Below are 26,882 nucleotides of genomic sequence, written 5' to 3' on the forward strand. Positions count from 1 at the left end.
ACATGAAAAGTGAATTTCAAGTCAGAATCAAACGTTATACCCAAGTTCTTGATGGTATCAACGATGGGCAAGACTGAACGATCAATCTTCACCTGAAGTCTCTGTGAAAGATTCTCCCTCAAGCTCCTATTTCCGAATAAAATCACCTGACATTTACTCTCATTTAACTTCAAATTGTGTTTCCCAGCCAATCTATTTACCGTTTCGAGGTCACTATTTACACCATCCTGAGCTTGAAAAAAGTTACTCGCATTCAAGTCACAATATATCTGAGTGTCATCAGCAAAGGCCTGATACTTACAATATTTAATTGAGGTTAGGATATCACTTGAATATATAATAAAGAGCAGAGGTCTCAGAACGGATCCCTGGGGTACACCAGAGATAACATAACGCAAAGAAGACAAAATATTGTTAATTTGTACCTTTTGAGAACGGTTATTCAGATAAGAGAAGATGAAAGAAAGTGCATCTTCAGAGAACCCATAATTTTTTAACTTGTGACAAAGTAATGTGTGATTGATGGTATCGAATGCCTTGGAAAAATCTAAGGTTATTAAAGCCGTTACATTTCCGTCATCAAAATTCCTGACGATGTAATCAGCCACCTTCACTAACGCAGATGAAGTACTATGTCCAGCCCTGTAACCAGCCTGACAATTGGGAATAATATTGTTGTCAGTGACATATGATGTTATCTGTCGATGGATTGCCCTCTCAAGTATTTTTGACATCGCGGGCAAAATGCTAATAGGTCTGAGGTCTGAAAACTGCTTGGGGTCATTGATTTTACTTAACGGCCTTATTACCGCAACCTTCCATGATTGTGGAAAATAATTCTTTTCAATGCAACAATTTACTATATGGGTTATATATTTATCAAGTGAAGAACCACAGTATTTAAGCATGTTGATCTTTATACCATCCAAACCAACAGCATTTGATTTTATGCTCGAAATAATCTTTCCGACCTCATCGACAGTAATAAATCGAAACTTGAAAGAAGTTTCAGGACTTGTTAAGTTGGGAAATTTTTCTGTAGCGTAAAAATTTAAGAGATTGTCATCAACTGGCTTATCAACAAAAACGGAACTGAAATAATCATTAGCCAGATCCGGTCGCTCCAGGTTGGTCGGCAAACGCACATTACTTTTTTGGGGACTTATCCTCCTCAAACTATTCCACAACAATCTAGAATCTCTTGCCCGAAATATACCATCGTAATAAGCTTTTTTTTCTCGTCTTATAGACGACCGAGTGAAATTTCGTATTTTCTTGTAACAATCCCAATCATCAGGCGTTTTGGATATTTTAAATTTTGCTAGAGCTGAATCTCTGTCCTTCATCATCATTTTGACGGGAAAGGTCAACCACGGTGCATGTTTTTTCGTCACACGAGACGCTTTCAAAGGAGCATGCCTCTCGAACACGGACCGAATCAAACCGGAGAAAAAATCAACTTTTTCATCGATATTATTTATAGCGAATATATCATTGAACGATTCTTGTACTAAGTCTTGTTGAAACAAGGTAACATCGAAGTTTTTGAAATCTCTATAATAGTGTATTTTAGGCTCCGTGACTGACGATCTAAAGCTGAGTTCACAATGAACTAAATTATGATCAGACACATTGCTTGCATCTATGACACCAGAACTTAATATGTATTCAGGGTTAGTTATGAAAATTGGATCCAACAATATCATGGAGCGTCCGCATATTCTTGTCGGTTCATTCATCAACTGTTCGAGACCATAGGCCTCCAAAGAATTAACCAAGATCCCGTTTGAGAGCAAGTCGATGTTAACATCCCCAAAACAAATCAACTCATCTACAGTGGGAAAAATTAAGGACGAGGAATCGTCAAGAGACTCAATGAAAGAAGGTAGACTACCCTTAGGGGGACGATAAACGCAACCGACCGCAAAGGAGGTATTTTTTATCTTTATCCGGATCCAAATCTGTTCGCAATGGTTGTTAATACTACTTGAAATTAATGATATGGATTTGATTTTATTTGATACATAAATTCCGACACCTCCGCCTCTGGTTTGTCGATCTTGTCTATAAAAAGTGAAACCATCGATGGTTATGGCCTCCGCATCAACCCCATCACCCAACCACGTCTCAGAAACACCCACGACATCGAAATCATCTACTAATGTTCTGAAATCATCAAAATGAGCCAAAAGTGAACGGATATTCAAATGACACAACTTAAAATTTCTAGCCATCCCACATCTTCAAATTACCACCATAGAATTAATAATGAACGTAAATCAAATAATGAATGATTAGTAAACCGAAACAATTTCTTCCCCAAACAATGAATTCCAATTTAAATACTAAGTAGGTAGCAGTGATACAAATATTAACAAAACAAATTATATTTTATTTTCAAATTGAATATGTTTCAACCAAATATCATACAATATCCCAACATGTACAGCCAGTTAACGTATAAAAACAAACACTAGATAACGTTCCTAAACAATATGGTAGGCAAAAAACAATGACAAATGGTAAAAGATAAGAACGTTTACAGTATACTCTTTGTTTCTTCCTTCCTCCCCGCAAAAATTTATGAAATGATAGAAAACTTAACCTAAAACTCTATATAAACAAACAAGTTTGTATTCAAAATTGAGATTTGAACAGTGCAAAATGAATCAACGAGACGATAATCTATAATGAAAGGATTTTTCTGAATTCAGCATAACTTCTCAAATAATGTTTTTTACCATCATATAGTATACATATTCTTCCACCTTGAGACCAAACATTCTGTCTTCCGCAGATCCCCCTTGCCTTGATGAAAACTTCATATCTTGACTTAGTTAAATCCTCAGTAATAGTGATATTAGATCCCTTCAACTTTTTCTTATTAGATAAGATCTTGACACAGTCATCGGACGATGAAAACTTCACAATAATTGGACAATGCTTTTTATATCCAATTTGACTATTAGCATTTATTCGGTAACAGTTTTTCATTTCAAAATCAGACAGTTGTAGTGAAAGTTTTCGGGTGAATAAATTTCGAACAATTTCTCCAACATTTTCATCTTTTTCCTGCTCGACTCCATAAATTCTCAAATTAGACAATTTTTTAACCTGATGAAGGTCATCTATTTCAGCCTGGCATTTATGATTTTCTTCAGATAATTGATCGACTTTCAACTGCAAGTTACGATTTGCATCAGCTAATTGTGACATATCCATTTTCACTAGGTCGACTTTGCTTTCCAAATCGATGATTTTTTCAGACAACTTCTCTGAGACCAATTCTGATAATTTGTCAGCTATCGATTCCATGAACTTTTTATCTTGGAAACATTCACAAATTATTTTCTTGATATCGGATCTTTGATCCTTTGTAAATACCATTTTCAAATACTAAAAATTTTAAATCAATTTATTCGATGAATTGATTGATAATTGCTGGTCAATTATGGTTCACGTCAAAGCGCCGACTCAATAGCACGTCTACTCTCTCGAAACGCTCATAGCAGAATATATGGCTGTTATCTTCATATCTTCATTGAATGCTCCCTTCATTGAAATATCTATAGCTTTTGTTTCCCCGATTTCAACCATTTTATAATCGAATTTAAGGTTTTCTTTAAAGTAGACTACCACTCTGTCGTTCCTATTGTAACAACCTTCATTATGAATACAATTAAATCCCTTTAACTGAAATAGATTACAATTTTCGATCTGAAATGTTTCAGTGAGTGCAATGATTCCATAATCCAAAGATAAATACTCTAGAAATATGATCAATTCAGGAAAATTTTAATTCAAGCTACGTATATTCAGATGCAGTATGTTGAAATTATTATTCAATTTCAATTTATAGTTTTTTAAGTCATTAATATCTATTATTATTGTATCATATGCTGTGCATTCATAATCCCTTATATAACGATTCATTTTGAAAGATGGTAAAATTACAAACACAATTAAGGATATTTGGTATTATTTTTAGTTATTTGAGTCTCATAGGAATTTATTCATTGAAGTAATTTTATTTTTAGAGTTAGAATTATTGAAATTAATACCTTTTTTTCTTCATCCTGCACTATTGGTACATTTCTTGGTCTCAACCTTGTGAACATTCTAGTTCCGACAATAGGTTTTGGAGTAACATTTCCAGATTGGTTCTGTTTCTTCTCTAGTCCTGTTTGTGACGTACTTGCTTCTTCCAAAGTTTTTGTATCCTCCAAAATCACCTCCTTCGAACTTTCATCCTCTTCACTTTCGAATACAGTGTTTTCTCGTTCATGTCCTACTGGTGTTGGTGGTGCACTATCTGCTTTGATTTCTGGTTGGATAATTTCTAAGTCTTCTACTGTGTAAGATGTATTTCCGACTATAAGGTGGTTCCCTCTTATGAATGAATTTCGAGAACCGTTCGCCTTAGCTTTCAATAAATTAGTTTTCAATATTTTGTATTCTTCACGCTGCTTCTCCGTCAAATCGTGCGATATGCCTAAATATGATCCTTTCAATGTTCTCGCATTCGATAATATTTCCTTCTTCTTCAAACAGGATACCAATTCCACTTTAATGGGGGCCTTTTCTTTCTTCCCTAATTTATAGCAGTCGCAGATGTCGCTGGCTTTGATTTCTATTTGCATCAGGCGCTTTATTTCTTCACAGAGTAATTCTGGTGTAATTTCCTCAGCTTGTTATGAAGTTGTATTTGTTCTTAGAATAACTTGTTGTTTTGACTATATTTTATGTTTTTTATATGGAGTGTACCTGCGCATGGACTGATCAATAGAAAATGTTCAATAAAGCAGTCTTCCACTAATAGTGTTATGAATGACAACCCTAACCTATAGAGATGTGACATGGCATAGTCGGTATTAAGGAATTGAATAATAGTTTGTGGATATAATATCAAAATAAATTGAAATATGGGTGATTATACAGGTTTACCCGCAATGGACTTCTCCGGAAATATTTCAGAGAATTGGAGAATATGGAGACAGAAGTTCGAAAATTATTTGGTTGCTACGGAAGTAGGCAAAAAAGATGAAAAGATTAAAATTGCACAATTACTGCATTATATAGGTGAGGAAGGTTTCGTGATTTACAATACTTTCACCTTTGCCAATGATGATGAAAAAAACAAAATAAAAACCATCATAAACAATTTTGAATGTCATTTTTTGCCAAAGAAAAACTTGTCATTCGAACGATACCGATTTTTCACTAGAAAACAATTGACAAATGAAAACATCGAACAATATGCAACTGATCTGAAAAACAGAGCACGTTCCTGTGAATTCGGTGATTTGAAAAATAGTCTTATAATAATAATAATAATAATGTTCATTTCCAGAGACAAAGGTACAATAAACCATGCTCAACAGGTGCAATAATAAAAAGTAGAATACCAAAACAACATTACAAAAACAATAACATCAATAACAACGTAGATTCTGTATAAAGTAACATCTATATGTAAATATATATAACCTCCTGAGTCCCGACATAATATTAAAGGTGATATAAAGGTGATATTTGGGATTTCGGTTCATTTAACACTGAAAACGTCACAAAATTTTTTTGAAAAATTTTATTCAAGGGGAAGTACAAAAAAAATAATGTCCAATGAGATGGACATCAGGACGATATCATTATAGATTATTATGCAAATGAAAATTTCTGAAGCAATTATTGCTACCTGTCAAGCACAAAAATAGGCTACATTTCTCACAATAAAATTTAGTTTTCAATTTGCAACCTGGATTTTTACATCTGACTGCGTTCTTGAGTTCACTCGCCACAATTGGTAGATGTAGATTTTTCCCTTTTGAAGCAGATGGGGAGGAAACTTGCGAAACAGACATGTGGAAACTGTTTCTGGTTATTATTGATGGTAAATCATTTTCAGTGGCACTCTCCAGGTTCGCAATTTCAAATAGATAATTTGCATAAGAAATCTTGAAATCGAGAAATTTCGAAATTTCTGCAGATCTGTCACCTAACGAATCTTGTACAAGCGGTCGAGCGTTTTTCTTGAGGTGTGACATTGTTATCGATCACTACTTTCAGATTATTCCTAATCAAGAAATATCGATCCCTGGTCATTGCAGTAGCTATTGCACTTACTTTAGTTGTTTTTGCCCAGTACATTCTTACTTGGGGATATTTCAAACATGACATCAAAATTGTAATAGCTATAAACTTTTTAATTTCTGGTAATATCAGATTCATTGATTTTCCCCTCTCTTCCAAAAATTTCACATTCGTGCAATCACAAATATTCTGGAGAATCTCATCATCCAGATACATTTTTAAATAGTCCTGAACTTTCCAATCTCTGCGAGATTCGACGTTGTCAACAGGTTCTTCAAACACGAAGTTTGGTGGAATAAAGTTTTTCAATAATTTCCAATTCATGCGGTTTCTGTTATAAACCCGTTCAGTAGTTATCCTTTCTCTAATCACACTTAGCGGCTCGTCATCAGAATCTTCTTCAGACAAAATGTCCTCAGGAGCGTCCTCAATTTCCTGGATATCTTGCTGAATCTCGAAATCAACTTCATCATTAGAAAAATCATCTAATTCTAAGTCTGAACAGTCGGCATCCAGAAGTTGTTCGATTTTTTCATCGTCTACTTCGAATCTCAGTCGTTTTTTCGTCCCGAAAATCGCTGAAAGAGAAATTATCGTTATGTGCAAAAAGTTTGAGTATGACCTACTGTCCAACTGGATGGACAGGTACAAAAATAGTCATTTTTTGTTCAATAACACTTGTAGTAAAAAAAAAATGATTTGATTACATTCTTAGAATACTAATGCAGTGACACAAACAAACATCACACATAAAATAGGAAAAAATCAATACTTACAGTCAATAGTTGTAGGACGAAAGGCGGCCATCATGAACAAAATTTTCATAAACAAATAACAGCGCACTGTGGCATAACAGCAAAACAGCTGGGCATGCAACGCGTTCGTAAATTCATCCAATACGTTGGACCGAAGGATTTACTGTCGTAAATTCACTACAATATTAATAATACGCTTGAATCTGGATGTCCAACATATTGGACATCGGGACTCAGGAGGATATATTTATACACAATATAGCAATAACATCATTATGAATTCCACAAAAAAAAAATCATTTTTGAAATAAACAAATGAACCACTAAGGCTAAAAAGCCAGCGCGTGGTTGTAAAGTGTTTCTTTACATAATAAAATTTAACAATTATATTAATAATGTCTACTGCCTAAATGGGACAATATGATGATACTGATATTAACACTCTGTGAACAACTCATTTAAACTCCGGGACAATGTCATTAGTGTGCTGTCTTTTTGATTTTCAGTGATAAGTTCTATATGGAATTTTATTCGTGTCTATGAGATTATGTATTATTTCTCTATCTGTTTCATGAAGGTAATGCTTTGTATGTTTTCTGAATGATATCACTGATGTTGAGTCCTTGATTTTCCTAGGGATATTGTTAAATATTCGTGTGCTAAGATAAGTATATCCTCTCTGCTCAATAGTTTTGGACGAATATTCAGTGCGCACCATGTTTTCTTCTTTTGCCCTGGTACTGTAGTTGTGATCAATATTCCTTAGGCTACTTTTGTTTTTGTATCGATCTACCGCTACACGTAGGAAGTAGATTTGTCTGAGGTCTAATATTTTACTCTCAGAATAGAGCAAGGTCGATGAATACGTTCGAGGCCTATTAAAACAGATCTTCAGGAATTTTTTCTGTAAAATATCCAGATAAGCTAAGTAACCGCTGGCAACACCTCCCCAACCCAGGATCCCATACGACAATCTAGACTCGACCAATGCATGGTACAGGATTTTCATTTGGTGAGTATTCAATATATTTTTGAAATATAGAAATTTAAAAATGATGCTCCTCAAAGTACCTACAGTTTTTTTTATGTGGACATCCCATCTAATGTGTCTGTCAATGTGAACACCTAGATATTTGACAAATTCTGAGGACTTCAATTGAATAATATCATCAGCATTTTTTATTTCCAGGTGATTGAAATCGGGGAGATGAGATGAGTAACAAGAAAAAGGTAAAAACGAAGTTTTCTCAAAGTTTAGTGTTAATTTTTTTTGATTGAAACAATCTATAATTTTACTCATATCACATTCGACTTTCTTTTTCAGGTTTTTCCAGGATGTGTCTTCATAGAATATTGCCGTGTCATCCGCAAAACCAATGATTTCTCCGTTGGTCTGTGAGGTGAGTATGGTATTCATGTAAATGACAAACAATACCGGTCCCAATACCGTCCCCTGTGGCACCCCATATTGTACTGTTCTTTCTTCATTAAGGACATTTCCGATTGCTACACGTTGCTTTCTGTTATCCAGGTAGTTCTCAAATAATTTAAGTACGTTTCCCCTGAATCCTAGATCTCGCAAATCCCCCAAAAGCTGTATATGGTCAACAGTGTCGAAGGCCTTTGCGAGATCCAAAAAAACAGCAAGAGAATGTTTCTTCCTATCCAGGCTATTATATATTCTTGATGTCAGTGAACAAATCGCGTCATTTGTGGACCTTCCTTCAATGAATCCAAATTGTTTTTCAGATAGAAGTTTATTTTTATCGATGTAACTGACTATTCTGGCCTTTAAAAGTTTTTCAAATACTTTTGCAATGTTACTGATTAGAGTAATGGGTCGGTAGTTGAGGATTTCGTCATTTTTTCCACTCTTGAATAGTGGCTTTATTATACCAAGTTTGAGTTTTTCAGGCCACTCTCCACATTCAATTATTTTATTAATCAAAATTATTATAAAAGATATCTTCACTTGTGGATTACAAAATCAAACACTTCGTGAAAATTTACTACAGGATGATCAAATAGATTTAGATGGAGCAATTAAATTTCGTGTAACGATTGAAAATTCTAAACGACAGGCTAGTGTCATAACACAAGAGACCAGTTCTTCGTTATCATTGAAAGTACAATCAGTAAGAAAATCAAATAACCATCAACACTTCAATAAGCGGCTAGGAAAATACACCAACCCTATTGATGAACAACGGCAAAAATCCAGAGAACAGAATATTACGAATTCTTCTGGTAGAGGACACAGACTCGGCAAAAATAATGGAATTTGTTATCGATGTGGTGGAGTACATGGGAAAAACCAGTGTCCATCGTTCGGAAAAAAGTGCAACATGGGCGGAAAATTAAATCATTTTTCTAGAATGTGTCAACAGAAAAAGGTGAATACAGTGAATTTAAGTGAAAGTGACCCAAACGAAAATGATGATTGTTTATACATAGGAAGAATTGATGATGATAAAAATGATAATTCATGGTATGTTTTGCTGCAAATAAATAATGAAATTGTAAAATTCAAACTTGACACTGGAGCACAAGCTAATTTAATATCAATGAAAATATTGAAACTAATTAATTTTCGTTCCGAGTTCGTATTGAAAAATGATAAAATTCTTGAATCATATACAAATGCTAATTTGGGGATTTTGGGAAAGTGTTTCTTGAATTGTCGGTATAAAGAAAACATTCATAAATTAGAATTTTTTGTGGTGAAGAAAGATTTTCCTTGTATTCTCGGTTTGGATACATGTATTAATTTAAATTTGTTGAAACGAGTAGATGTATTGAATGATGATACTGAAATAAATAATCAAATATATTACAGGAAAATTGTTAATAAAAATTTAGATCTCTTTGTGGGATTGCGTTGTCTCAAACAACAATATCACATTAAATTAAATGAAAACGCGATTCCTGTAGTACATCCTCCGAGGAGAATACCTATTCCAATACTTAATAAATTCAGAGAAACATTGATTGACTTAGAAAAAAAGAATATTATTAGAAAAATTGAAGAACCCACCGATTGGGTGAATTCGGTAGTGGTTGTGAGAAAAAGTAATGGTTCATTACGTATTTGCTTGGATCCAGCTGATTTGAATCGGGCAATAAAAAGGGAATATTTTCCGTTGCCGACAATTGATCAAATAATTTCGAAAATGACTGGTGCTTGTATTTTTAGCACATTAGACGCAAATTCTGGATTTTGGCAAGTACCATTAGATGAGGAAAGTTCAAAATTGTGTGCGTTCTCAACCCCATATGGAAGATACTGTTTCTTGAGACTTCCTTATGGAATTCGCTCAGCTCCTGAGGTTTTTCATAAAAGATTCAAAAATATCTTTGACATAGAAGGTGTTGATTTATACGTAGATGATATAATAGTGTGAGGGCGTAGACAGGAAGAACATGATAAACGTTTGAATAAAATTTTCGAAATTGCAAGAGAAAATAATATAACTTTCAATAAAGAAAAATGTAGATTTGGTTTGAACGAGATTAAATTTCTTGGACATAAAATTACCAATAATGTATTCTTTCCAGACGAAAATAAAATTTTAGCTATCAAAAATTTTCCTATGCCACAAAATGAAAATGATGTTCAGAGATTTCTAGGTATGATAACATATGTTGATCGTTTCATCCCAAACTTGTCAAACAAGAATTACCCTCTTCGTGAATTGTTAAAAAAAGACGTGGTATTTGAATGGAACGAGCAGCAAATAAGATCATTTAATGAGTTAAAAAATTTGTTGATTAAAGCTCCAGTGTTACAGTTCTATGATGTGAACAAACCTGTAATTGTTTCTGTGGATGCCTCGAAAGATGGTGTTGGTGCTTGAATCTTGCAAAACAATCTTCCTTGTGCATACGCATCTAGGGCACTCACAGAAACACAGAAAAATTGGTCTCAAATTGAAAAAGAGCTTTATGCTATTCTGTTTGGATGTGAAAGATTCAATGAGTAAGTTTTTGATCGTAAATTTGTTGTCGAAAGTGATCATAAGCCTTTGATAGGTGTTTTTAAAAAGTCTCTCACTTAATATCCCTCGAGACTTCAGAAAATAATGATCCAATTACAGAAATATGATTTTGAAATAAATTTCTAACCTGGTAAAGATCTTTTCATTGCTGATGCATTGTCTAGAGCATTTTTGAATACTGGCTAGGAAAAAAATATTGTCGATGATTTAGAAGTTTGTGCTATAAATATGAGTTTTTCAATGTCAAATAAAAAATTTTAAAGAGTTGATCGAAGAAACATCGAAAGATTCAGAATTAATGAAATTAAAAAATGTGATCAAGGATGCATGGCCTTCAAAAATTTATAGAAATCCTTCAGAAATAAAAAATTATTTTAAATTCAGGGGTGAAATTATCGAAAGTAACGGCTTATTATTCAAGGGGCAGCAGTTGATTATTCCTAACCAATTGAGGAGGGATATCATACAAAAAATTCATCTTGGACATTTTGGCATACAAAAATGTAAGAGTCGAGCAAAAGATTGTTTTTATTGGCCAGGCATGTGTAAACAAATAGAAGATACTATTCTTAATTGTCGAATTTGTTTTACACACCGGGTGTCTCAACAAAGGCAACCCTTAATATACCATGATATACCAAAAATACCCTGGTACAAAATTGGATGTGACATATTATATTTAGGACATACTATGTATTTATTAACTGATTATTACACGAAATGGGTTGAATTGGTATTGTTAGAAAACAATGCACATTCAAAAACAGTTGTTAAACATTTGAAATCAATTTTTGGTAGATTGGGTATTCCGGCAATATTAATATCAGATAATGGACCTCAGTTCAATTGTCTGGAATTTAAGAATTTTGCTGGGGTATATGATTTCACACATATAACTTTTAGTCCTAACTACCCTCAATCAAACGGCATGGTAGAGAGACAAAAACAAACGGTGAAGAAATTGTTGTACAAAGCTCTAGATGAAAAACAAGATTCAGACTTAGTTTTGCTTATGTATAGAAATAGTCTTTTAGAATGTGGTTTCTCACCATCACAATTATTGATGTCGCGCAATTTGAGAGATATATTACCCACTACTGACAACTATCTGAAGCCTAAAAATGTAAAGTTCAAAAAATTTGATGTTAAATAAAACTTGATCAGCAGAAACAGAAAGTAAATTATGATAAAAAGTGTAAAATTCTAAAACCTATTGAAGTCAATAAAAATGTCAGATATCAGGATAAATTCAAAAGTAAATGGTAGTTTGGTAAAGTCATAGATAAACCAAGAGAGAGATCATATATCTTGCAGAAATCAAATGGTTCAACGATTACTCGAAATCGTAGGTTTATTGAAACATTACCAAACTCCTCTGAAAATGAAAATATTTTTCCTGTTGAAAGGGGAGATGGTGATTCTCATATTTCTCCTGATGATACATTTGAAGATTCGATTTCTGATAATACTTTGTATACTGTACCTAATACGACAATGTATGGTAGAGTTATAAAGAAACCTGATAGATTTATGTTTTAATTTAAAAAAAAAGGGAGATGTTATGAAGTTGTATTTGTTCTTAGAATAACTTGTTGCTTTGACTATATTGTATGTTTCTTATATGGAGTAATTTACACTTTTGAAAAACAATTTATATTATCCTCAATGTTGATAAAAGGACTATTTATTCTGAAATTTGAAAACTTTATATTCACTGCAGAAACATTAAAATTTCGGAGAGCGCAGAGCCCGACGTTAACGCGACACAGGTATCAATACTATATGTATTAAATATGCAGGTGTGTCTTTCTTAAACATTTTATAAAGTAATCCTTTCATCCACACGCTGTCAAATGTTTTATTGGTGTCAATGCAAACTACTGCTGTTTTTTGTTTGTTCAATTGTGCATTTTGTAAGTTGGATATGAAAATAGTCAGTGGGTGAACAGTAGCCTTTTTCTTGCGGAAGCCAAACTGATAGTTAGGAATTAATTCGTGGAAAAGTTCTTCAAGTTTGGCTTTTATTATTTTTTCACATAGCTTTCTAAGTACAGGCAGCAACGTTATAGGTCTTTAATTTTCCTTTTATTTGTGATCTCTGTTCTGTTTTGCTATGAGGGTAATTGTTACTGTTTTCCATACTTCTAGGAAGGATTGGTTATTGAGACACCATTTGTATGACTTCATTATATGCTCATGTATGTTCTGCTCTAGTTTTTTAACGATGCTCCATGGTATATTATCTGATCCTGGTGCAATGTTCTTGGTGTTATGTAGAATTTCATAGAAGGTGGCTTCTTTTATTTCGATTGATTCTGTGTTCACAGCTGAGTTGTTGAAATAATCCCTGTACCATTTCTCAACCATTGTCTCTGTTTCAGCATCAAAATTCCTATCCTTGCCATATTGATGAACTTCTTTGTAGTGCTCTGAAAATATTTCTGTCTTTTCGGAATCTGTCTTATATTCTTTGTTGTTTTCTATGATAGTAGGAATCTTATGGAATTTTTTGTTCTTGGAGAGTTTTTTGATTTGGTGATAAAATGATCTTCCTTTGGTTTTGCTGATTGATTTGCAAGCTTCGTTACATCTATGGATTCTATAATGTTGGATCATTTTAGGGATAGCAGAGAAATATTCGTTTATTTGGCTTTAAAAATGTGAATTGGGGGAGCGACGATATTCTCTGTACATTTTTCGTTTGTCCTTGATCATTGAAATTATGAAGGGTGGTAATTCATGAAGGAATGGATGATGTGTTACTGTAGGTGTATATTTTCGAATACATTGAGATAGTTCATTATTGAAATCTGTAATGTAGTCCTCGTCCATAATTGATTTTCTATGAGAGTTAATGAATTTGGTCATCTCCTCATTTACTTTATTGACCTTGCATTTGTCGAATTGAAACGTTTTTTTCTTTTGAGTCTCTTTTGGCTGTGTGTTCATGTCTAATGTAATAACCATTCCTAGGTGATCGAAACCCAAATCTGGCACAAGCTCTATATCTATGATGTTGCTCTCTAAATTTGTATAGTATAACAACAAATCTGGGGTACTATCAGGGGTACTATCCATCAAGAAAGTTGGTGGTGTCATATCTTTTTTGAAGGAACCGCTCTGGAGAAATTTGTTAATTTGTCCGTTTTTCATTTGATTGGGATCACCGATGATTATAGATTATTTATATAAGGCTGCTTTTGTGAATATAGTTTTGTCGATTTTGGAATGAGGGTGTATGTATATCAAAAATATGTGCAGTTTAGCTCTCGGGAGATAAGTCGACCCCAGCCATGCCAAGGTCTGTGCTGGCATGGTTCACCGCAGCCTCCTCGGGGCGAGAGTTGGACAGTGATCGACTGACACTGACCAATGTGGTGCGACTCCCCATACCCTGCTGTAGTGTCGTGGCTTGGGGTATTGCACGGTGTATACGATGCCAGGTATGCAAGGGATCAGCACATTCATGCCTGATATACCGACATGTGGAATCTGGGAGGGAGCTGACCTGAGGATAGCCGAAGAGGCAGAATTGCCTCACCCGGAGATCCTGGTCGGATATCTCCCCGACAGCCATGATCTCTCCACTGAGAAAATTCTCAAGGCGGTAGAGAATCAGAACGCAGGGCTCAAAAACCTCCAGCTGAAGAGTCCTTCGAAGGGGAAGGACCCATGCTCGAGATTGTCATCTTGGCTGATAGAGCATCGGTCGAGAGACTCAGAGCGAAAAATTGGCGGATAAACTTCTTTTTTGGTCAGACAAATCATCGCCTTGGAGGACCAAAGAAAATGGCCGAGAGGAGAGAAGCACCTCAGGCCTCAACCTCTGGTCCGTTGCCGAAAAGGTCCAAAGGAGAGGTAAAGAAGAAGGTGGTGAAGCCTCCAGGTAATGAAGAGGCCACAAAACCGACCACCAGCTCTGGGGGGAAGGCTGGTCCGCAAAGGCGTAATAAGGAGGGGTCCGACGGGGAAAAACCTGCGGTCCCTTCCGAAAAGCCTAGCGGACATCCAACCTCATAAGGGGCAGATGTCTGACATGCCTTCAGATAAACCTCCAGCACTCAAAGGCAGCCTCTAGTGCCTTATGCTGGAGAACATCTAGAAGGCATGTTGATATAGGGCTGATTCAAGAGCCCTGGATCAATGGAGGCCAAGTAAGAGGCCTACCAAACAAAGTATATAAGACGATATACTGTGATTATTCAGTAAGTCCAAGAGCCCTAATAATACTTAGAAGGGGACTTACCTGTCTTCCACTTACAGAGTTCCTGACAAGGGATCTTGCTGCGGCATTGGTTGGGGTGCGAACTGAGAGCATCAAGAGGCAGCTGGTTATCGCCTCAGGATATTTTCCAGGAGGCGCCATCAGCCCACCACCGGAGGAAGTACAACGCCTCATCGAATGGTGCCGCATGGAGAAGAAACAACTGATTCTGGGCTGCGATGCGAACGCACACCACAAAGTATGGGGCAGCGCAGATATAAATCATAGAGGTGAGGATTTGCTCGATTTTCTATTTTCTACTAACATAGAGATAGTGAATGTGGGTAATAGTCCAACCTTCATTAATGCAATCAAAAGGAAAGTAATTGACCTTACACTGGCGACACCTTTTATTGCGGGGATGGTCAAGAACAGGAGAGTCTCAGAAGAACCATCCATGTCAGACCATATGGCAATAGAATTCAACGTTGAAGCAACTGCTTCAGCTGATGTTGAGTGCAGGAAGACAGACTGGGAACTTTACATAGCCCACATAAGTTCTGAACTGAAGGACCTGAAATACAACATCAGCTCCAATGAGGATCTGGAGAACGCCTCTGCTCACTTCACATCATGTCTGAAGAGGGCATTCGAAAACAGTTGTCCACTCAGGAAGAAAACGATCTCCAGAGACGTCCCCTGGTGGAACAATCATCTTGAAAACCTCAAGAAAACTGCTAGAAAAGCCTTCAATAAGGCTAAGCGAGAAGGCAGCTGGAATGCCAACAGACTAGCCCTGACCAACTACAACAAAGAGGTCAGGAAAGCCAAAAGGCAGTCCTGGAAAAGCTTCTGTGGGGGAATAGATAAAACAGCCCTAGCAGCTAGACTTCAAAAGGTACTATCTAAGGATCACTCTAACCCAATTGGCCAAATAAAGAAGCCATGTGGGGAATTTACGAATGATCCTCAAGAGAGCCTAAGAGCTCTATTAGAGACTCACTTTCCTGGCTCCAGGCAGATTAGCAGTGAAGATGGGGCCCCCGCTGGGGAAGTTTACAACCCCACCAGGTGGGATTCTCAGAAAGCTGGTAGACTTTTCACACCAGAAAGAATTGAATGGGCGATAAAGAGCTTTCAGCCCTTCAAATCAGCAGGCATGGATGGTATTTTTCCAGCCATGCTTCAGAAAGATGCTGAAGTGCTTATAGCCCCGATAACTGAGCTCTTTAAGGCCAGCTTTACAAGGGGCTATATCCCGAAATTATGGAGGGAGGCGAGGGTAGTATTCATATCCAAAGAGGGTAGAAAAGGCTCCCCGGAGCCTAAATCCTATCGACCCATATGCCTCACCTCCTTTCTCCTGAAGATCATGGAGAAAATAATGGACAATAATTAAAGGGGAAGTTTAAAACTTCACAGCAAACAGTTTGCTTATAGGGCGGGTAGATGTAGTGTAGACGCCCTTCGTCATCTTCTTAGAGAGGTGGAAGGCACCCTCAACGCAAAGGAGATTCTGCTTGCGATGTTCGGTGATATCGGAGGGGCCTTTGACATACCTCCATATGCAATGCAGCCGAAAGGAAAGGGATAGAACCCTCCACTGTTAAGTGGATATCAGCTATGTTGAAAGGACGAACCGTTACAGCCTATCTGGGAGAAACCGAAGTGACTGTGCTGACGTGCAGGGGATGCCCTCAGGGAGGGGTTCTATCACCCCTGCTGTGGAGCTTGGTCATGGATGGCCTCTTGGAGAGGCTTACAACAGGCGGCTTTAACGTCCAGGCTTACGCCGACGACATAGTGGTGACTGTTAGAGGCAAGCATGGGGGCCCAATAAGTAGCCGAATGCAACTTGCTCTCAGAATTATTGAAAAGAAAACATCAATAATCCCGTTCACTAGATGAATCAATTTCGAACTCAGAGCTCTGGTCTTAAATGGTCAGACTCTGCACTTCTCTAGTGAGTGTAAATATCTAGGTGTTATCCTGGACAGTAAACTAAACTGGGGGAAACATATAGATAAGACTCTTTCCAGAGCCACGGCGGCTATGTGGGCATGCAAAAGACTCTTTGGAAAGACATGGGGAGTGAAACCGAAAATGGTACTGTGGTTATACACAGCGGTGGTACGCCGAGTGGTACGCCCTATTGTCACCTATGCATTTTTAGCATGGTGGACAAAAACCGCATCAGGTTGCAGAAACTGCAAAGGCTGGCATGTATTGGTGTCACAAGAGCTATGCGCAAAGCTCCCACGGCAGCGCTGGAGGTCATAATAGGCTTGCCTCCCTTACACCTACATGTGAGAAAATGTAGCCTGCTCGAAGCAATAAGAATTTCCCTTGATGGAAAGCTCCTTCCTGGAAACTGGGTTGGACATATGAGGATACTGAATCAACTAGATTCAAACCTCCTCGCAAAAACATCAGATATTATGCCAACTACCTACGATTTTGAAACGCCCATTGAAACGGTTATAAATGACCGTCATAGTGCAATAAGTCTCATAAATCGTCTGGACAAAAAGTCATCCATATGGTTCACAGATGGATCAAAAACAGAGAAGGGCACAGGCATTGGGATATATGGACCTAGACTGAGGATCTCTAAAGCCCTGGAAGTGAGCCCTCGATTCTACAGACCAAGATAATGGCTGTTTATGTATGCGCCCAGGAGTGTCTCAAAATGAACCTCAAGGAGGCGCATATCTACATCACCACGGACAGCCAAATCACGCTGAGATCCCTGGAATCGTGCTGTCAGCGGTCTCAGCTGACTTGGGAGTGCCGTAACACCATAAAGCAACTGGCCAGAGGAAATAAAGTGACTCTACTATGGGTACCAGGGCACTGTGGGGTTGAAGGAAATGAAAGAGCGGATGAACTTGCAAAAAGTGCATCAAGGTTAAGACCTGCTGGACCTGATCTTTTCTGTGGGATAGGAAAAGACCAATACAAAGCTGCGGTCCAGCTATGGGAGTTGAACAGTAGGACAATCCACTGGACTAACACTCCTAGACTTGCTCAGGCAAAGAAACTCGTGAAGATTTCACCTACCTACACCAAAAGCTCCTGAAACTGTCGCGAGCAGATCTTCGGGTGATGGTGGGACTGCTGACGGGGCACTGTCGGTACAAGCATCATTTGTACCGTATGGGAAAGTCAGCAGACGAGATTTGCAGGCTCTTTGGATCGGAAGTAGAAACGGCTGAACACTTGATATGCAAGTGTCCAGAGCTGGCTGGCCTAAGAACCATTCACATGGGCAAGCCGGTCCTGGATACCAGAGAGGTAACGGCCAAGGCCCCTAGGGAGGTTGTCAATTTTATTAACGTCGTTGACGACCTCCCTGGGTTTCTATGAATGAGTAGGGTAGTGAACAAAAGATCTGCATGGTCGCAGTTCCCGGAAGGCTTACCGAAGCAAAACGACCCCAGTTCAACTAATAATAATAATAATAATGTGTAGTTTATCATTTTTAAAAGGGATTGTGAAATGTGTTACTTCATTGAGGTTGTTATTTAGACTAGGTGAATTGCTCTTTCCCATTTTCAGTTTGGGGTGGCACTGTACTATACTACCGCCTCGAGTATTGGTAACTGTATGTCCTAGCTTCTGAATATTATCGCAATCTCTGTAGGAGATGTTATGTTCCTTTTTTATTTTGGCTTCTACGAACAGAGCACATCATATCTCATTTTCTTCAATAAAGTTGTTGATCAGATATTTTTTAGGTAAATGACTATTTGATATTGTTGTAGAGAATTTTAATATTAGAGTTGAATTTGGCGGTTTATTTTGTTGTCAATAGGTTCTGTTGGTGACGGTTCGTTCTGATCTTCCACATCGAACATGAGTATATACAATCGGTTACCTGAAAAAACTGCAGTTGTGTCTACTTTAAATTGTGTCAGGAATCTTCTTTTTAGTTTCTGCAGTAGTTCCTCCCTGTTTATGTTTTTGGGCTTGTTCAGTTTTCTCATATATGTATTTACGATTTCATCATGTCTTCTATTTCCCAGGTCATTTTATTGAGAGGTCTTATGATTGCATTCGGAATACCTTCGATGGGATTTTTAGGATGTTTTGGACATTTGCCTGACCATGTCTGGTGTTCTTCAGAACCGCAGGCACTGCACTTAGGTGGTAGATTGGTTTTGCACTGTGATGTTTTGTGGGCGCCTTGACATTTGTTACATTTTGATGGTTGGGTGCAGTTTTCTGTGATATGATCGAATTTTGGCACTTGTTTCATGGAATTGGTGTGGGCTCAGGAGGATGACTTGCGAATACTAAATAGTGCCTATTTTTGAAGAACATTCCTTCATTGAGTAGTCTTTCGGATGTTGTAGCTTCACCTGTGATGATTCTTATGTAAGTAGTGGGCGTATTGTAATTCCTAGATATGATTCTTCGGCAAAATCTGTGCTTCGAATTCATCTTATTAAGATGTTCGCTAATTTCTTCATCATGTATAGATTTTTCAACGCCGGTTATTACCACTGAGAAAGTTTACTGTGGTTCTGGTCTTTCTTTTCCTTGGATGTACGGTTACTATTTGAATTGGGTGATGGTTTTCTGGGTTTTCATTTCTTCTGATGCATTTAAGATTTTTTCTTTTTCATTGTTTGATTCGATAAGGTAGCCGATTTTGGTTTTTATAACAATATCTGAAGATTCTGGAAATTTCTTGTTCCATTCATCTGCCATTTTGATTCTGTCTCTTATTAAGTTTTTAAATCCAATTTACGGCTATCAACGCTCAACTACCAATTTCACTCTTAGTATATCACTTGAATTCACTCTGAATAATACTGCTATGGACTAAATATCAATCTGAATCTGAATACTGATAACTATGGAATAAATCTGAATTATAACTACAACAAATGCTGGCCTAAAGCTATATTACTATCTGAATTATAACAACTACTACTATGGCCTAAACCTGAATGCCGATTTTCGGTCGGTTACACCCTTTTATAAACTCAGTGGAGGAACAGTAAAAGAATCCAGTCCACGTGAATCCTATGTCGACAAAAACCTTGTTTTCGAGAAAATTCTCTCGGCGAAACGCAATTTAACATCTGGAAAAATATATCGGTGGCAAAAACGCCGAAATCAATAATTTCTTTTATTATTTCAATCCAATAATTCGAGATCCTGGTCGGTTGAAGATATGAGGCATGGAGTTTTTCATTATCGCGTTGAACAATTAATAAATTGATTCCAATATGTACAGAATATATCTGAATGGCTAATTTTAACGGAAAATATTGAATTATTCTTTAGAAGGAGCCTGATCATTTCTATTGGAATAATCAGACTTCATTACAATATTGAACCAAACGAAACATCATTTAAGACCACGTGATTCAGCCCCCCTTATCATCGGTTAAAAATTCAAGCATTTTTATGACCGAAATGATGTTTCGATTGGTTCAATATGTCCAAAATGTAAGGCCTTGGGTCAGCCTTGGGTCACGAGGCCCACGGCTTAACATTTTTCTCTCTTATGTTGGAGTCAATGCTCCACTCAAAGACATGTCTATGTACGAGTATTGTAAGATCATTTCCAACGACCTATTGATATAAGGCTAAGTTCCGCGCGACTAAAAATAAAGAGGAGTCATACGCGCAACGTAGCGCGATCATATGAACATTTGTATATGACTTCTCCGTGTCTTTAGTCGCGCAGTTTGTGGATCGCGCGTTTACGCGCGACCAACTGTACTTACCCTATATACTTTAGAATTAATAGAACGTCAATTGAAATTTCCCCAATTTCATACTTATTTTCGTAACCGTCGGTCCATGTTCAAAAATTTGTTAACTTCATTGGAAAATTAGTTGTTATGTATCAAGTTTACACTTGAAATATACAGTATCAGTAATATAAAATCAAAGTGATCCTATTTTAAGGATAATCTCAACCTAAACAATAAACAGCTTCCTTTGGATTATCTCAAAATATTGGAGTTGGTACAAACAACATATGAAAATTTAATATTATCGTTTTCAAACCATTTTTAGATATGTTTAGTGTTTATGACAGTAGATACACAGTGGAATTATTTCATTTGTTGACATATGTATTCATGAAAAATAATTTTGAATAGGAATCAAAGAAATATATTCCCACATCTAAAAACTATATTTCACAGAACTCACCCATGATATATTCCCAACATGGAATGCTGATCGATCTGCGAAACAGTTCAAAAAAAATTCACTCAGTGATAATATGAAATGAACAATATTCATCCATTTTTGGTAGACACTTTTATCCCATCGATGAATTGTTGAATATATAGTTGAAGTATCACAGATTACACATAGAAGCCAATAGATGAAAAGGATTCCAGATGTTCCAAATCCCTTCCTTCGATTCATATCAATGTGCACCATAACTAATACCTGAAAATTAAATTGCTCAAGTATTTTCGAATACAGAGGGATTTCCTCGAAAACGTTGAAATGTTGGTTTTCAGCTAAGGCAGTATATCCAAAAAATACAGTTGAAGCAGAATCTTGGCTTCATCAAGCCAAGATTTTGCTTCAACTGTATTTTTTCCCTTCAAAAAGCAATATTTTATCAGCACACGAAATTCTTTTTTTCCATCTTCTTTCAAATAACAAAAGTACTCACAACGCAATATCTCACGAACTAATGGTGGGACAGCTGTCAAATCTTGACAACTACCGTTTGAAGGTTGTTGCTAACCAAAAATCATATGGATTTAATACTAGCACTGCCATCTGTGCATCAGACCGGGGACTTTTCAATTGGTTCAATATGTAAAATATTGTATTTGGAAATTATTTCAATTCACACAATATTTCTATTTCTCCTGTAGTGATAGAGTACAACAAAATTTGATATAAATCGCAACTGTTTGAATGGTTAGCTATATATATCAGCACAGCTCAAATGGAGGTAATACTGTGGACAACAAGGATTGTCAGGATGGTTTTGACAACAACCTAGGAGAGCCTTGGTAGTGAGTCGACACGGCTCTTTTCTACAGAGCTTACCCATTATGGTGATTGAAAAATAAAATATATATATATATATATATATATATATATATATATATATATATATATATATATATATATATATATATATATATATATATATATATATATATATATATATATATATATATATATATATATATATATATATATATATATATATATACATATATATATATATATATATATATATATACATTTTATTTTTCAATCACCATAATGGGTAAGCTCTGTAGAAAAGAGCCGTATCGACTCACTACCAAGGCCATATATATATATATATATATATTGAATGAAATTTAAGGGTCTTTAGGCTCGGGTTTTGGGAGTAAATGATTGACTACGCTTTATTCTATGCCAAGCTTTCGCATTAATTTAATGCTTCTTCAGGGCTTCTGCAAAAGATCAATAATATACAATTAATAAATAACAAATTTTAGAAAACAAACAAATTTACTCACTGAATGTGAGGTTTTACATGGATAACATCTGCCACAAACGTTGTAACCAATAAAAACGAAAAGTTATATTCTGATTTCATAGGAATTCTCCGAAAACACGTCAACTAAATCTATTTTACAATTTAAAAACTCTTCCGGTTGATAATCTTATTTATACACAATTTAGTAACTCTCATCTAAGATAACACAATAATGTAACCAAAATAAAGGACCCCATTCCAACATCCTTCCAAATTAATGTCGTTTATAAAATAAAGTGTGAGACTTGCGACAAATGTTATATAGGACATACCTCCCAATGGCTGAAAAGTAGAGTGGCGCTACATAGATCGGACATAAGAAAATACCCAGAGAGATGTGCATTGGCTGCTCATGCGCATAATCTGGACCATCATGTGAATTTTGAAGGTGTTGACGTACTCAAAACAGAGAGAAATTATCAAAAAAGATTGATTCACGAAATGATTAACATAAACAAAGAAGATGAAACCATAAATAAAAAGACAGATACGAACAAATTAAGCTCTATATACAGCTATTTGTTAGAAAGGATAAAAATGGAACCTTTTTATGACGGCCCAATAGATGAATAAAGAAGACAAGGAACATAGAGGAGTGAGAGACTAGTTTTCTATAATAACAGAAACATAACCATCAAAAATCAAGTGATATTATTGTGTTATCTTAGATGAGAGTTACTAAATTGTGTATAAATAAGATTATCAACCGGAAGAGTTTTTAAATTGTAAAATAGATTTAGTTGACGTGTTTTCGGAGAATTCCTATGAAATCAGAATATAACTTTTCGTTTTTATTGGTTACAACGTTTGTGGCAGATGTTATCCATGTAAAACCTCACATTCAGTGAGTAAATTTGTTTGTTTTCTAAAATTTGTTATTTATTAATTGTATATTATTGATCTTTTGCAGAAGCCCTGAAGAAGAACAGAAGATGAACAGACGATACATTGTTGATCATTTCAAATTGCCTAGATACCCAAATCACCCCTCCTTACTTTATTCGGCAAATAATTCTCTTACTGCATTATACAGAAATGGGTTTCTTTGATGACGTAGATTTAACGTATGGTAGAACTACGTCTGAACAGATGAAACTATGGGCTCATTTGAACACCAAATTAGCAAAGTTAGCATGTAGAAGGAACTTCTTGCTCCATTGCAGAACGACAGATGTTGCCAATAACGACAGAAGGAACCGATCATACAAGAGAGTGTTTTCCAACAACAAGAAGCTTCTTGAAAAAAGGTTTCTTGCACCAAAGAAACACAAAATCCAGTCCATCCAAATCAGAGATGAATGGCTTTGCAATCTCACTATTACACAAATTCCCACCGAAGTTGAGGTTATCTTGAGTCTAGTACCAAAATTTGAAATGTGTTTCATAAACAAAAATGAAAATAATATTAATAAGAAGATTGACTTAAAGAATTTAAGTGTTATATATAGTTATTTATTATCCTTAGATCGTAGGCCATCTAGACAAACATGACTTTATGTCACTTCCTGCATTGTTGTTTTCTCTGTGTTCCCTTGTCTGTGAATGTTAACCTATAATTTTGACAGATTCATTGTGATAGCGTTTCTTTCCTTTCTTTTTGGTTTATTGTAATTTTTATGAGCAGAAGACCTTTGTTGATATACTTATTAGCATTGATAATACTGTCTTGTCGGATGTAAGCATGAGTTGTTTTTGCAGCTTTCCAACTCTTGATTTTGTAATTTGTGTGATTTTAGCATCCTGAAGAAGAACCGCACCTTGGTTCGAAATATAGATGAACAGACGATAGATTGTTGATCATTTCAAATTGCCTAGATACCCAAATCACCCCTACTTATATATATATATATATATATATATATATATATATATATATATATATATGTGAGTAACAATGCCTTGGCCAACTCGGCCCGGCATTCTCGCTCCTCAAGCCATACCCTATAAAGGTGGTTAAAAAAAAAAAAATATATATATATATATATAGAGAATGTGATAATTTCCTAAAGTAATTAATAAACAAAGGTTTATTTCTCTTTTCCAACACCCCTTATATATATATATATATATATATATATATATATATATATATATATATATATATATATATATATATATATATATATATATATATATATATATATATATATACAGGGTGAGTCTTTGACTTGTACATATATTTTAACCGAAGATTCTCGAGGTCAAAAGAAACACTTTTTTCATTTACCATTTTTTCCGATTCGGCCCTGTTAAAAAGATATAGCCATTTTAAATTTTCATAATGAGCTAATTCACCCCTGGTAACCGGAACACCGAAGTTTTCGCAATTATAAGATCTACAATTTGAAACTTGGAAATAAGCTACTAAATTGGAAAAACCATCATAAACTCACTTTTAACATTCCATTTGTTGAGAAAGTAGTATTTATAATACAATAAATGAGTTATTCCAATTTCACTGACGATAAAGATTAAATATTTTTCTCTTGATTTTCTATTTCATTTTCGACAATCATAACGAATTGAGCTCGCTACCACCCATATTAGCTTAGCTCTGATATTCATAATTCATATCCATTCATTTATTATATCGCATTTATAATATATCGTTGTTTATTTCAATTTCGTAGAATTGCAATTTAACCTTACATTCTCAAATAAATAATATTCATCTATGACAGTTCTAACACAGACTAGTAGTCTGTGGTTTTAAGTTTGAACCTCAAATTTCGAGTGTTGCAAATTTAAACACAGCAGTTCGAATTATCTATGTTCTAACTTCTAACCTAAAATGTAAAATATTCATTTACAGTTTACACTGTTATTGTCTTATGATATTTGCATAAAATGAAAATCATCGAAGATTTGAAGAAACCCAACAGAATATTGAAGTTCCATACATATTTTCAAGAAATTTAAAAACAATTTCCAAAATAATTGTGTGGATACAAAATAAATAAGTGTGCATTCTGATAGAAAGTAATTCCTTTATGAAATGAAGCATTTGATTTGTTCCAACTATCTCATAAAAATAAAAATAATGATCTGCTTCAATATTTTTGGAGCCATCAGTGTGAAAATATGGAAATGAAGTTTTATGGCTCTGTAATCAATGGAAAATGTTAGACTCCACTTGTAATCAAATTTGTTCTATAATATGTACCTACATTATAGCCAACTCTACTACTTGATTCTTCTTGATTTTGCCATTGAAAATAAATGAGAAGCATTCAATATAAATATCCACAGTTGAATATCCTGTTTCTTTCAACTCACCTATTTGTTTTCATATTAAAACAATTATGGCACTCTTGGAAGTATGTCAATCATATGCTCTAGGATGAATTTATGGAATAGCAAAAGAATAAAAGTATTTAATCTCAATCACATGAAAATTTGTCTAGTATGTACTTAGTGGTATGTTTCGATGTGAGTTTGAATGACCCTCGAAGAATACAGTATTGTTCGATAGCAGCAGTCTTTTGTGGGATATTGACTGTTGTCATTATAATGGGACTATTTTGTGAAAACTTTTTTAAACATGGGCTTTATGGGAAATCTGGACTTTTCAAAATAGGATGTTGATTTTAATGAAGTATCTACTTTTTATAAGAGCTGTGTCAAAGTAATTTGTAATCAAATAGAAGAGTTGAGGTGAGCTTATTCAAATAACTTCATTTTCAAACCAAGTTGGCTAGTACTTCAATTCGAAAATCTGAGACATGACATCATAGTAAATATTCATTTCTGTGGTTTTTTTTCCACAACAGAACAGAGTTGCATTTAGCCAAAGTACCCAATTTTTCGAATTTCACAGATAATTTTTTTTTTTTAAGATCAAGTTACTCGAAAACGGCGCTTTGTAGGAGAAAATATGAAGAGTACTTTTATTTTCCAAATTGGCCAAATATTGTTCAATGAACGTTCAAATTACTTTTAAGAGTTGGGTTCTTCGAATTTCTGGTATTTTTATGTGATGTAATGTTCATAATGAAGAAACTAAAAGATGTGTAGGGAATCTTGTGTTCGGAGAAGATGTATCACATCAAGGAAAAGCTATATTTCAAAAATCATTTCCTTCTATAGAACCATTTACGAGATATAGCTGAAAATCACATTTTTTTATCGATTTTCAACAGCCTGTATCTTTGTAACCGGGCCGAATCGGAAAAAACTATAAAGGAAAAAAGTGTTTCTTTTGACCTCAGGAATCTTCGGTTGAAATATATGTACAAGTCAAAGACTCACCCTGTATATATATATATATATATATATATATATATATATATATATATATATATATATATTTTTTTTTT

At 35.3% G+C, this 26,882-nt stretch overlaps 1 protein-coding gene across 7 annotated transcripts in view; it reads right to left on the minus strand.

Moving 5' to 3' along the window:
* Positions 1 to 26,882, minus strand: part of LOC123679983 (multidrug resistance-associated protein 1-like) — a 398,343-nt gene that overhangs the window by 314,481 nt on the left and 56,980 nt on the right. For all 7 annotated transcript variants that reach the window (XM_045617593.1, XM_045617595.1, XM_045617597.1 and 4 more), the window contains one exon: positions 21,219 to 21,464. In XM_045617593.1, the coding sequence (XP_045473549.1) occupies positions 21,219 to 21,464 (246 nt within the window). The remainder of the gene's footprint in view (positions 1 to 21,218; positions 21,465 to 26,882) is intronic.

The sequence above is a fragment of the Harmonia axyridis genome, chromosome 5 (assembly GCF_914767665.1).
Source record: "Harmonia axyridis chromosome 5, icHarAxyr1.1, whole genome shotgun sequence".
NCBI lineage: Eukaryota > Metazoa > Arthropoda > Insecta > Coleoptera > Coccinellidae > Harmonia > Harmonia axyridis.